Source organism: Populus euphratica, unplaced genomic scaffold, assembly GCF_000495115.2.
Source record: "Populus euphratica unplaced genomic scaffold, PopEup_1.0 scaffold56.1, whole genome shotgun sequence".
NCBI classification, from domain to species: Eukaryota; Viridiplantae; Streptophyta; class Magnoliopsida; order Malpighiales; family Salicaceae; genus Populus; species Populus euphratica.
Window position 1 is genome coordinate 262,919 of NW_011499930.1, and position 13,057 is coordinate 275,975.

At 35.1% G+C, this 13,057-nt stretch overlaps 1 protein-coding gene across 2 annotated transcripts; it reads right to left on the reverse strand.

Annotated features, from left to right (window-relative positions):
- Positions 1–3,485: 3,485 nt before the first annotated feature.
- Positions 3,486–12,067, reverse strand: LOC105135964 (protein STICHEL-like 3). 2 transcript variants are annotated; one of them, XR_844283.1, is made up of 7 exons: positions 8,867–12,067; positions 7,560–7,779; positions 6,700–7,263; positions 5,178–5,748; positions 4,406–4,469; positions 3,735–3,890; positions 3,486–3,548 (listed from the first exon to the last, which is right to left on the reverse strand). XR_844283.1 is itself a non-coding variant. In XM_011041082.1 (6 exons), exons 1-6 carry the CDS (start codon positions 10,925–10,927, stop codon positions 3,798–3,800), a joined length of 3,573 nt encoding a protein of 1,190 aa, XP_011039384.1. In that variant the 5' UTR covers positions 10,928–12,067; the 3' UTR covers positions 3,604–3,797. The 2 variants fall into 2 exon arrangements, 1 of the variants encoding a protein (XP_011039384.1); XM_011041082.1 differs by lacking the exon at positions 3,486–3,548 and having other exon boundaries at positions 3,604–3,890.
- Between the last annotated feature and the right edge of the window lie 990 nt (positions 12,068–13,057).

The window sequence follows — 13,057 nt, forward strand, 5'->3', positions numbered from 1 at the left end:
ACTTAATAAACTTAGCTAAACATAATAAAGAAGGGAAACATAAATAAATAAGAAAAGAACATAATTATATAAGTTAACTAAGTAAAGGAAAGGAAAGGAAAAGCATAAACAAAAAATTAATGAAAGCAAAATTTAAGCATTACAAAAATATAAAGAAAGATAATAAGAACATGATCTTGATTTAAAAACCAAGACGTCTAAATGCATAAAAAATACCTCCATTGATAGGCTAAAATTTAAAACTATTGATTTGTTGACTAATTATTGAGTGGGTAGTCACATCTTGACTTGGTGACAATCTTTATCTTCTTGTCTGAACAAAACATCATTGCTAACAATAGAATTTGAACAGACTTTATCATGAAATTCTAGGAAATTATCTCAGCTTTCCAACAAAAAAAAAGGTCATTTGGACTTCTATAACTCGAGATATGGACTCAACACTAAATAGTGTATGGGCTGCAATATAGATTCGGACTTCTCTTTTGATGCTAAGATTTGGACTTCCAAATGGAAAATTGAGTTTTGGATAATTCATGAATGTTTTAGACCTATGTCTTAACTTTTGTAGCTATATAAACCAAACCAAAATCCAAGATCTACAACTCCAAATATGACCCAATGACTAAACAGTGTTCTAGTTTGGATTGAACCAACATCTCTTTTTTAAACTTAGCGATCTCTTTGTCTTTTTAATTTCAGTAGTTAAACTTATCAATTAATCATTTTATTTATATGATAGGCCTATATTTAGAATAAATATTTACTATAAATTAAAGGTATCTTATATTTATTAGATATTTTATTATAAAACATGCTCTAGTTAAGGAGTTATTAATACTTTAAGTGCAAAATGATGATATAAAACATTGATAAAAATATACTTTTAACTACTAATTACCAACCGTGTGGGTCTAGCATCCATGTCATGTTGCTAGACCCAGACCTAGGCATAGGTCTGGCATGGCTTCCAAATCGAAAGCCCTCGGGTATGACATAGCTTCCAGGCCTAAGGTGCTTAGGTTTGCACTTGGATCTGACATGGTTGCTAGACCTAAGTAGTGTGGGTCTGCGCTTGGGTCTAGTAAAGAGTTGAGTAAATGTTTAAAAATTAACCCACTTGATTGGGTTTAATAACATTATTAAAATATTTTTCATTCTTTTAATATATATTTAAAAAAAATTGATATTAACTAATTGTGGAGAGCAAGTCAATACACTAGTGACATTCTAAAGAATAAAAGGATTCGTGGTTTGGAGTTGAAAAATAGATTTTATAGTGGGATGCCTTCAAAGTTTATACAAATATCCATTACATTTGTTATTTGAAAGATATTGAAGATGTCAACAACGTAACTCTAAATTAGTTGATAAACATTCCTTCTAATATTTGGGCTAGGTATTTTTTTTATAATGAAGTTAAAGTTGAAGATAAAAATAAAAATTTAGCTGATTCATTTAACAATTAGTTGCAAAATATATAAGTACACCAATTAATTTGTTATTAGAGAAGATTGGGTTGAAACTTATATGTAAATTTCATGATAAATCTGCTCAGGTGCAAGTTAGGAAACATATTATATGGATTTTTTTAATTGTTTAAAGATAGTGAGAACTTGAATATTGTGGATCCTTGTTGTTGTTATTGCTAGTTTAGATTATGGATTTAACTTTATTTAATGTGCATGCCTTTACAATATTTAATATTGACATTTCATGCATTTCGTTTAGCAGGAAATACATTTATTTCATTTCATTTGTTCATGTTGAACAACATCATAGTTAGAAACATTAAAATTATACACATTAAATTAGTTACCAAGAACAGTTTTATACTTGCAAAGCTAGCCTCTATATTGTGACTCTTTATTCAAACTCTGCGTAATTCACTTTTTATTTTCTTCACTTCATCTAGTAGTTGATCGATATCATTAGCACATCTTCTCTCTACTATAGTTTAATTTTATTAATAGGTTTGTACCAATTAATGAATATATTATTGTTTCACCTATCATCATATATCATATTGATAGAATAACTTGTTTTTACTTGCTTTATTAGTTTAATTTTATTAATAGGTTTGTACCGATTAATGAATATATTATTGTTTCACCTGTCATCATATATCATATTAATAGAATAACTTGTTTTTACTTGCTTTGTATTTGATATTCTGACAATTGTTTTATACATTTTCTATTCTTGAAATTTAATTCGTTAAAATTGTTACTAGTTTATATGATATTAGCATTTGATAAATATAATGACATGTTGATAATGTTTTTGCTTGTTAGCAATAAATTTTTTACAAATTTTAGATTATTGAAAATGTGTTTTCGGTTTGTTGTTAGTCATAACTAAACTGGAAATTTACAGTGTTTTTGTTAAAAATATTGGTTGAGTTTTGTTGAATTTTTAGCAGTGTCTTTTATGGAAATATTGGTTGTGTTTGCTGAAAATTAGGATTCGTATCTAAAATTAGGATTTGTGGTGGTCTTTTGGTGGAAAACTGATTGACTTTTATGCTCAAATGGTATCTTTTGGCTGTAAATTTTGTATTGCTGGAAATGTTGAAAACAAGCATGTAAATTTTTTTTGAAGAATTTGATGTCTATATGACTAGAAATGATGAGGGAAAAGGGAGGGTTTTTTGGGTTAATAACATGGAAATGATGGTAATTTTCTAATTATTAATAATGGATATTTTTTTCAAGAAATTGTCAACGGTAACTTGTAAGGCTTCTTTTTTTCTTTTTTCTTTTATTTTTATTTTTTTGTTATTTTAAAGCAATAGAAACCTTTTAGTGAACACCAGATTTTGCTCTTGATTTTCAACCTTTTATGAACGTGAAAAACAAGATGCCTCCTTCACCATTCTGTGACTTGCTTGTGCAGAATAATAAAAAAGCCAAGACAAACATGAAAGGGAAGTAGAGAAGGCCACCAAACCTCGCAGCAAAGCAGACAAAAAAGGATTCAGCTTGATCTGTCGCCTTCGTCATTCAGTAGACCGACCACGGAAATGTGACTAATCGTGACTACTACTTTTGTTCAACTTTGTAGCATTTGGAAAAAAGAAAAAAAAAAAAGTGGACTTCTACCATGCAAAGTGGGAAGTGTTTTTATTCAATTCACGAGCTCATACCACAAGCTTAATGGCTACAGAAGTCCGTCTACTGGTGTGACTAAATGCATTTTCATTCAAGTGACATTACACTAGGAAGACATGGTGTGACTAAATGCATTTTCATTCAAGAAGTGACATTACACTAGGAAGAAATATAATTATATGAAAGGAAGCAGAAAATGGCCGTCATTTCTCTGCCCCAGGGCATTCCTGGGCCAGAGCACAGACATCACCCATTTCTACCATGCTACTAGACATGGCCCATAACTACCACAGTCTAATTTGGGATCAGAGGCAACTAAATTTGGAAGACATATCTTCATCAATGAAGAGTGCATCCTTTTGTCCCAGTACCCTGTACTAAACAACCAACGCAGACTAGTCTTAACATCCAGTCTGCCATAAGAAGAGTCAGGCATCGCTGCAATTTAGTCCAAGAAGCTACGCTAAATTAATGACTGGACGAATAAGGCTCCTTTCACCAAAGAAGCTACACTAAATTATTATTTTCCCTGCATTCTAATCAGAAAGACAGAAACAACAATCACATTTATTCAACGTAAAAAGATGAATAGAGTCGTTAAATGGAGAGAAAATGGCTAATTACACTAGCTAGTATTGATGAAGTTGAGTTCTGAATCTTCAAAGCCATTCGATATTTTCCCTTGATCTACCTAGGAGGTTTAGAAGAGAGACACTCTCCACAGGAGACAAGCTTCAGTAATGAATGTGGCTTTCGTGTCCTGGTTTTCAAACGAGAAAGCTGCAAGAACCAACACAACCAACATTTTAAAATCAGACCACATCAAAATAGGTACTCATTTTTACAAAATGGCACCCCTTGGACAAAACGTACATCTTAGGAAATGTTTTGATCATTATGGTAATTTCTGTTTACTTGTGTAGTCAATGACCAACATGAGCTGCAACTAGCGTGTAAAGAGCGGCAATTCATATATTGTATAATGCTTACATTGTTTTTGCAGACTTCTATTTTGTTTGGTTTGACTCGCTGTATGAGCCTAAAATGAAGAGGCTACAATTGGGACACGCATGCTAAAAAGGATTGAACGAAATTTACAAAAGGACAGCAAACATTATGAAAAGTAAACATGAAAAATAATTAATGTCACAAAAAGAATAGCAACGGTTGATTTCTATTTCCGCATTATGGGAGAACATGCAAGATATAATCACGCTTAAAAATATTTTTATGAGCTAAAATGATGCATATTGAAGACTTTGCATCAATATCATCAGCCATCTAGGATTAATTACCTTCCGCCGTGTCACTCTTGTTGCTTTCCAGCAAAGCAAGCTTCTTGATCTAGGTTCCAGTCTCCTGTAAAACTACAATGCATAAGAGCCAATTTGATACTACAAAATATGATAAGAAAAATGTACAATGGAACTCTCTAACCAACTCAATTAAGTTCTGATCACAAACTAGTCAAGAGTGTTTCATTTTTTGTTCATTAAGAGGCTAATTGGACCAGAGACTACACAAGGTTAATCTTCTTCTCCCTCAATCCATCTCATTCCTGGTGTGAGGGGATTCAAATCCCAGGATGCTCGGTGCAATTCCAAGAAGAGACATTACCCCCTATGCCACCAAGCCCCTACACATGCCCAGGCTTCTTTGGAAAAATTTGACATAATATAAATCTTTTTAAATTATACACAAGTTCGTATAAAATCAAATCACTACTCACTGATCATACATGGTTTTACAATTGATAGATAGTTGCTACTAAAATCTACTCTTTAGCAGAAATAAGAGGGTTTATTACCCTTCCTGTCAAGTACTCCCTAGGATTTTTTGAGAAACAAAAGAATTCAGAACTCAGCCTTCTGCAACTACCAAGACTTCCTTTCTGTTCCTCACATACAGCACATACAGCTAACAGAAATCACTTTTCTGGTATAATAAAGTTCACTGCTAAAAGGTGGTTCCAGCTTCTAACGAGTCTATTTGACTCCAACCAAGAATAAGAACTAGACTGGCATCATAATACGGTAAAAAGGAATAAACAATTCTGCAAATACGTACAAATTTTCTTGTTCAAGCTTTTCAGCTATGGAGACTGCTTTGTGTTTTGACCATTCAGCCTGCTGTTTACATCCTTCAGCTTGCTGAATTACATGCGCAAGGGAAACCTTGCTTCTCACAATGCTCTTACTCTGACTTGGTTCCCCAAGTATTCTTCTTTCCACCATAGACCCCATGGCTGGTTTCTTATTCGAAACTGATTCTCCTGCCCATGTGCGCTGTAAACCTCTTCTACTGGATTCTACATTGTGGTTTGCTGGTTCCTTACCCTCATATTTCCTTGGAGAAGCTGGAATTTCAACAATTTCACTCCTCCCTTCTAGAGAATCTCCAGTCCTAGGCATTCTGCTCCCAGCATTAGGCTCTGAGTCCATAGCCATCTGAGATGAACCAATTTTAGAAGCTGCTGGCAAGTGGAACCCCACATTTGTTTCCTTGTTCAACTCACATCGGATCTCAATTGTCACTGGCGATCCAAGAACAGATTCAAATGCTTGTAAAATATGTGCCCTAAACTTCTCTGCCTTCAATTTGGTGAGATGTGAACTGAATATCAACTGCACAGTTGGAGCTGCAAAAAGAAAAAAAAATAATAATAATTTGGAGTTAATTAACTATGTACAAGAAGTGAAAGTAAAGAAAATATTTGTTTGCCAAGTAGGAACATGGGACATCAATGTGATGTCCTCAATATCTGGAATGCCATCAAAACAGAAAGATAATCCCACAAGCCATATATTTTTGGGCATTTAAGCTGAAAAAAGGAATAGTGTAGTCAAATAGGAATGGTGGAGACATGAGAGCATGATAAACGTTATCGAATCTTGATAAGAAACTCAAATATTCCTAATTAAACAGAGTTCTCCCACAGCATGCTTACAGTGAATCATAAATAAATACGCATAAATATAACATTGGAAATAGACATACATACATTATTATACATGTCTATCCATGTCCCTGAATTGTAATTTTTAGAATTGTTGTGTGCAACACTTATTTATGTGTGAAGAACTCATAATGCGAAGCAGATTTAAAATTTAAATTGGTAAGAAGAGAAATTCTAATTATTACATTGGTGGATAGAGGATCCTGACTACTTCTGACAGTTTGCATTGCACTGTGGCACCATTAGTTGAAGTGCATCACACCGTTCATCATTGAGCCCACCTAAAACAGCTAGTGGTTGAAGAAACAAGTCACTTCATTTCTTGGGTTTTTTGTTTTACTTTAAGATGTACTTTTCAGTCCACAAGATTGCACTTTAGAACCCCATTCAGTCAGTAATCTTTAATAACGCAAGTATAAATTGAACAAACTAATTCCAGTTAAGAAATTATTTGAGACCACAAATCAGCTTGGCCACTGTTTTTAAGCTTCCTTATGTCAAACATTTCATTCACAGAATGCAATCAAAACCTGATAATGGTATAATTTTCAAAACTATATAGTTGGTTAACCATTGTGCTTCTGTAAATGACACAATAAATGTAAATGGAAGATGTATATGAATGCAATGTACCTGCCCCAAAACTGACAGAGATTAGCTTTCCTTCTTGATACAAGAACTCTCTCATACTGTTAATTTGAATCTTCTCAAGCACCTCCAGCCAAATTTCTTCATGTCCCTTATGGCTTTTACCTGAAACCTGTCTGCCATTCACCTGGACTGCATCAGAAGTTTGCACAGATGTCCATTGAGAAGCCATCCCAGATGTAGCATTTCTTTTTCTGTCCATGTTAATACCATTTGTTGAACCACTGTTCCGGAAATCAGCAGAAGTTCCACCAGGGAGATTTTCCAATCTGACATGCGTTGACAAACCTCTCTTGTTATTGGGCATCTCCACCCGTTCACCACCTTTTCTGGCAATATCTCTTCCACCCGTGTCATTTAGGGCCAGAGGGCTATGATTAAAACTAGTTTCTGTGGACGAACTAGGGAGCAGATACTGCTGATCGGGAGCAAGTTGAAGCAAGGCAGCTGTTAGCCATGTTAATTTGTCATTTGACATTCTAAGTTGTTTTTCAGCCTCTGACAAAGTTTTGAGGGCCTGACGCAGCTTTTCCATATCATCTTTGGACACTAGAACCAATAAAATTGTGGTCAAATTTTTATGAACAATAAGCTGAATCATATAACACAGTATAGAGCCTTTTGACGAATGAGGGGGAGTGGGAAATTCATGAAGATATAATTTCAAACACCAAAAACATTGACATAATGATTTTTCACCAATCAATTAGGTAAATAAGAAGACAGAAAGGAAAGTCCCAATTAGCGATTTCAGGTAAAAGGGACCATAATCACAGATTAATTAAAAGATGGCTTGTTCAATAACATGACTGATACACAAAGTGTCAAATAACTTTTGAACTCACATGGATTTCGTCGAAAAAACTTCCTTCTAGGCCTTTCTTTTGTGAAATCATAGCTACCAGCTAGTATATCAGTGATAACGGTAGCAAGTTGTGACATTAAAGCTAATGGCTCCACACCAGTTTCCATTATGACTCTCAAATTCTTCACAGTATTTACTGTGTCTGCAGATATTGCTAAATCAAGAAGATCCACTAATTTTTCATCAGAGATTAGTCCAACCTGTAAAAAGATTAGTGTAGTTTAGAGCAAATCAGCAGAAGAAAATCATATTTAATAAAGTGAGACAGTTAAGGGCAGTTCAATCAGCCTGAGAAGAGACATCTAAGAGACCAGAGCACTAAAACTAGCAACCAAACAGGCTAATTTGATGCTCGGTGTGATGATAGCCCATGATGGATGATGATGAGGCAAGAACAGTGATACTGTGAGATTCATGTTCAGCTAGCAAAGCAGAATAAACACACGCAAGCAATCACAATCAAAAAGTAATTTTGTTTAGCCATATCTGGAATCTATAACAGTGGTTCAACTGAATGTCCTGCATCTGATATCCAAAAACATGGATACTCCGAAAAGTTTATGCATGTGGTCTACAGAATCTAAACAGGAACTCAGCCAAAAGCCACAAATGGTAAATTCCTCTTCATCTAAGCATCACGCTGTTAACAGTACCTTCTTTTTGGCATCACCACCACAATATAGCACTATTTCTTGTTACTAGTTACCCTTATAGGCCTAAAAATAATCTGATGTCTGGAAATGTTACATAAAGAATTAAAAGATAAATAAATAAACAAACAAGAAGAAGAAGAAGAAGAAGAATGGTTCGTTTAGAATTTAGCTCAAATGAAATGAGATCAGTATAAGGATAGGCTCGTATTTTAGCAGCAGAATAACATGCATGCAAGTAGAACTTTTAATTTTGAATGCAAACATAGAACAATAACTTCCTTTACATGCTAATGCCATCCAACATCAATAGCACAGAAAATAGAAGCCACATGATTTTTGTCAAAAAAGTGGAAGTTAGCAGATCCTATATAGTCACGTAAATTTCAAAGCATTAATTGTCTGAAAATTGAACTGCAATAATTATATTTCTAACATACATATACGTCAACACCAATACCTTGCAGGCTAGTATACGCTACAGAACATTACTTTGAAGCATGATTTAAAGGGGCAAAAATAACACTGACAGTATTGGAATTCAGGGTGGAACATGCCATTTTTTTTAAACTATGTATAATGACATGAAATCTTATTGACATTTTAATTATAGTCACAACAATGTGGAAGCACTTACCAATTCCTGAACCAGAGGAACAGATATCTTCTGCCCAAGCAAACTTAATTGTTCAAGTGTCATCTCAGCATCCCTCAAGGATCCATCTGACCGCGATGCAATAAGTTTTAGTGCATCCTTATCTATATCTACATCTTCTTTGGATGAAATCCACTGCAAAGTATATATAATATCTGCATCTTTAAGCTTCGGGAAAAAGAATTTCTGGCATCTGGATATAATTATATGAGGCAAAACATCAAGACTTGAGCAGACAAGGACAAAAACTACACGTCTGGGTGCTCGATCAATGACCTTCGATATGGCACTCCAGCAGTCAGGGGCCAGAGTATCACAGTCATCGAAAATAAAAACTCTATATTGAGATGGCGTCTGAGAAATAATCATATTGTCAAGCAAATCTATGATGCTCTTGAAGTCAAAATTGCTGACTGGGCCAACTTCCCTTATATTTCGACTCTTACCCATATCATGTGAAATGCAAGAATTGCAAAAGCCACAAGGTTTTGGATGTTCCAGAGATTGACAATTCAAAGCTCTGGAAAATATCCGGGCACATGAGGTTTTCCCAGTACCATGAGGCCCATAAAACACATATAGCAACCCAACCTTCCTCCTAACCACAGCATTAGAAAGAGCTTGCGCTGCTAAATTCTGTCCCACTAGATCTCTGAAGGTTCTCGGCATGTACCTTTGTGTAAGATTTTGATGCCTACCATTCTGCTTATGCCCAAGCTTACGTTGTTCACCAGATCTAGCTTCAGAAGCAAGATCAGAATCAATATCATTTTTCAACAAATGATCAGCATATATACCTAGCTCTCCTGAATAGTCGTGCACCCAACCAGCATTATCAGTGCTTTCTTGGGATCCGGATGCCTCCACTAGTAGAGGCAAAGCCTCTACATCAGATTTAGTGGATGAACTAGAACGATCAGATGCCACAGGCATACCAGGAAAATCTCTCCCATGGGAAGCAGTGCTACCTTTCCTAGTGTCTGACAAGCCACAAGACAAGCTTCTTCCAGCAATATCAAGGATTGTTTTACCCCTGTGATGAATTCTTGACCAATTCCATGGAATCCCACATCCATTTCTGGGAGCCCGTGTGACATTTTGGTCCCCAAATTCTTCTTCCTCCATGTGATACCTTGGCCGTGCTGAACCTTGAGCAAATGAATTGGAAGCAACAGACATTTCCTTCTGTCCCCCAACATCCCTTGAAGCTGGAGCAGAAGCCCGAGTTCTTCTGGTGCTTCGAAACTTTCGCCTTCTCACTCTATGCACCCCACCATAGCCACGAATACTGGTCTCAGGCTCAACAATTTTCTCCTGTCGGGTGTGTCTTCCATGAAGATGCATGTTGGAAGATGCCACATCAGTATCCGTTGGAATCTCATGTAGCTGCTCTGAAAGGGTCTTAATATGCAAATCTTGACTATACTTCCCCTTATGTTTAATTTTTCTATCTTTTGATTGGGAATTCCCTGAAACGGTATCATGAATTAAATCATCAACAGCTTGATCTTGTAAAGGGTCTTCATCACCACCCAACTGATTAACCCTATTACCTTTTTTACTAGATTCTTCTCTCTTAACTCTCCTACCATCCCTAAATCCACTCTTAACGCTACGATCACTAATAGCTGCTACCTCATCATTATTACCCCCACTAAAATCACTTGGGACAACCTTTGATGGTGCCAAATTTGCCAAGGGTGAAGAACTAACGGACAACCTCCTACCTTCCCTTCGACGCTCCATGCCAACCGAGCTTCTACCTTCTCGAATGGTTGCATCTGTATCCCCTTTCTTAGGAAGCAAATCAACTACAGAAGGTGAGTGCCACGAAGGAGGACTGGCCGAAGGGTCCCTCAAAGATCGGGACCTCTGAAGGGCAATGAGGTCCCGCATTAATACCCTATCAGCCAGAATGGGGCTTTGCTTAAGCATATGGTTTTTCAGATGAATACAATTGGTCAAATGAATATGATTTCGAAGATGATCACCGATATCACCATTTGCATCCTTGAGAATCCTAGTGCGGACAGCTTTGGTCATGATCAGAACATAAGTGCAAATGATAGCAGAATCTCTAGAGGATTAACAAAACCAATCGAACTATATTGCATTTTGCTTTCCAAACAATAGCCACCCCAATAATCAAATCTCTTGTTACTATTGCTTTCAAAAAGGCAAGTAATTATATCCCATTAACTGATTGTCAAAACCCACAGAAAAAGCCAAAACTCAAGCAATCAAAGACCCTCCCTAAAAAACAAGGCAACCCTCCATCAAATTCAAGGCGTTCATTTTTATCTCAAAGGGAATAAACCCATTTGCAATTATAATACCCCAAATCACCGACAATTCCCTCCAAGTACAACTAATTCTTCAAAATAATCATCATTTGCTCCTGAAGAGCATAAAATCATCAGTACAAACTATCAAAAAAACAGCTTGCTAACCCAAACCCATGAAACCAAACTCAAAATATCAAGCATTTTTTAAGGCCTCCAAACTGCACTGTCACTCTACATTCACTCCAATACTAAGCCCCCCAGCTTCAGTTCAAAAAGACTTTAGCACACTTTTAACCTTTAACATGTAAATCATTCACCTCCCAGAAGCTAAAAAACAAATCCAACATGCAAAGTCCAAATCTTTAAACTTGAAACCCCAAGGAAGAAGCTTCTGAAGGTCATAAACCCATTTGCAGTTATGACAAAATGGGTAGCTAACAAAAAATGCTTGAGATTGAAATAATAAGGGGCCAAAATAGAGAGAGAGAGAGAGAGAAGAAGAAGCAGAAGAAGAAGAAAGCACGGCAAAAGTCACAAGAGTACACTACATTCACCTGAAAATTTCCCAAAAGCAAAAACAACCCGTTTTGGCCATTAAGGCCACCAGAGTAGATCTCTCTCGCAGACTCTTATTGGTGCCCCTGAAAGTTACCAACTTGACATGCAATTCACGAGGAACAGTGTTACTTTTCATAGAAAAGGATAGTCCAGAAAACCCCACTTGAGAAACAGAGTTAATTCCTAGAGAGAGATGAAGTTTGAAACTTAGAGAGAGAAACTGGAGAGACAGAGAAGGACTATACAGAGAATCTTCAGAAGTGTGATTCCTAGACAGAGAAAGAGGCGAGATCTGTCAGAGAGAGAGGAGGGGGGGCAGTGGAAGCAAGACACGGCCAATAAAGCAGTGTGGCATTTTGTTTGGGCATGCAAATGAAAAATATTGCTTTAACATTCAAAACTATTTATTTTTTTTTACCTTTATATATAATTATAAATACACGAATATGAATTTTTGGACGTTAATTCGAGGTTCTCTTGCTCAGCTGGGAAAATAAAATCAAACCACCCTAGTTTCTGCTGCTCTTAGGACAGTCCAGCTGGCTTTCATTTTATTTTTTTTTAATGCACACGCTTCTCCAACCCGTCCACCTGGTTAAACATTTTATACGAACGAGAGGGTAGCTTCATAAAAAAAAAAAAAGAAATTCACATTATTATGTGAAAAAGAAATTTCTTGCAAGTAATTAGTTTAAAAACGTGATCAACTTTTGTAATGGTGATGGAAAAGGGATTTGGTTTAATAAGCAAAGGTAGGTTACGGCGAGAAGACAACAAATTGAGAATCAAGTAAGTTTTTTATGGTTAGATTTAAATGTTAAATGTTTATTTGAAGTTGTGATTGTGATTGTTTTTTAAATAATTTTTAATGTTAATATATATATTAATAATTTTTTTATTTTTAAAAAATTATTTTTAATATCAGCATATCAAAATGATTTGAAAACATTAAAAATATATTAAATTAAAAATTAAAAAAATTTAAATTTTTTTAAAATACTTTTAAAATATAAAAAAACAAAACTTAAAATCCAAAGTCATAGAGTTGGCAACCGTTGGTGAAGACATTAAAAACCCATGAATTTCTCAAGGGAAGATGTTTTTTTTTAATTTTTTGTATTATTTTGTATGAAATGTGATAATGATTATTGTTTAATATAGTTTTTATTTTAAAATTTATTAAAATAATATTTTTTATTTTAAAAAATTATTTTTGATATCACTATATAAAAACATTCTAAAAATATAAAAAATAATTTTTAACAAATAAAAAAGTTTTAAAAATTACTTAACCTCGTTTAAAACAATGCTAATCCAGCTACTTTGTGAA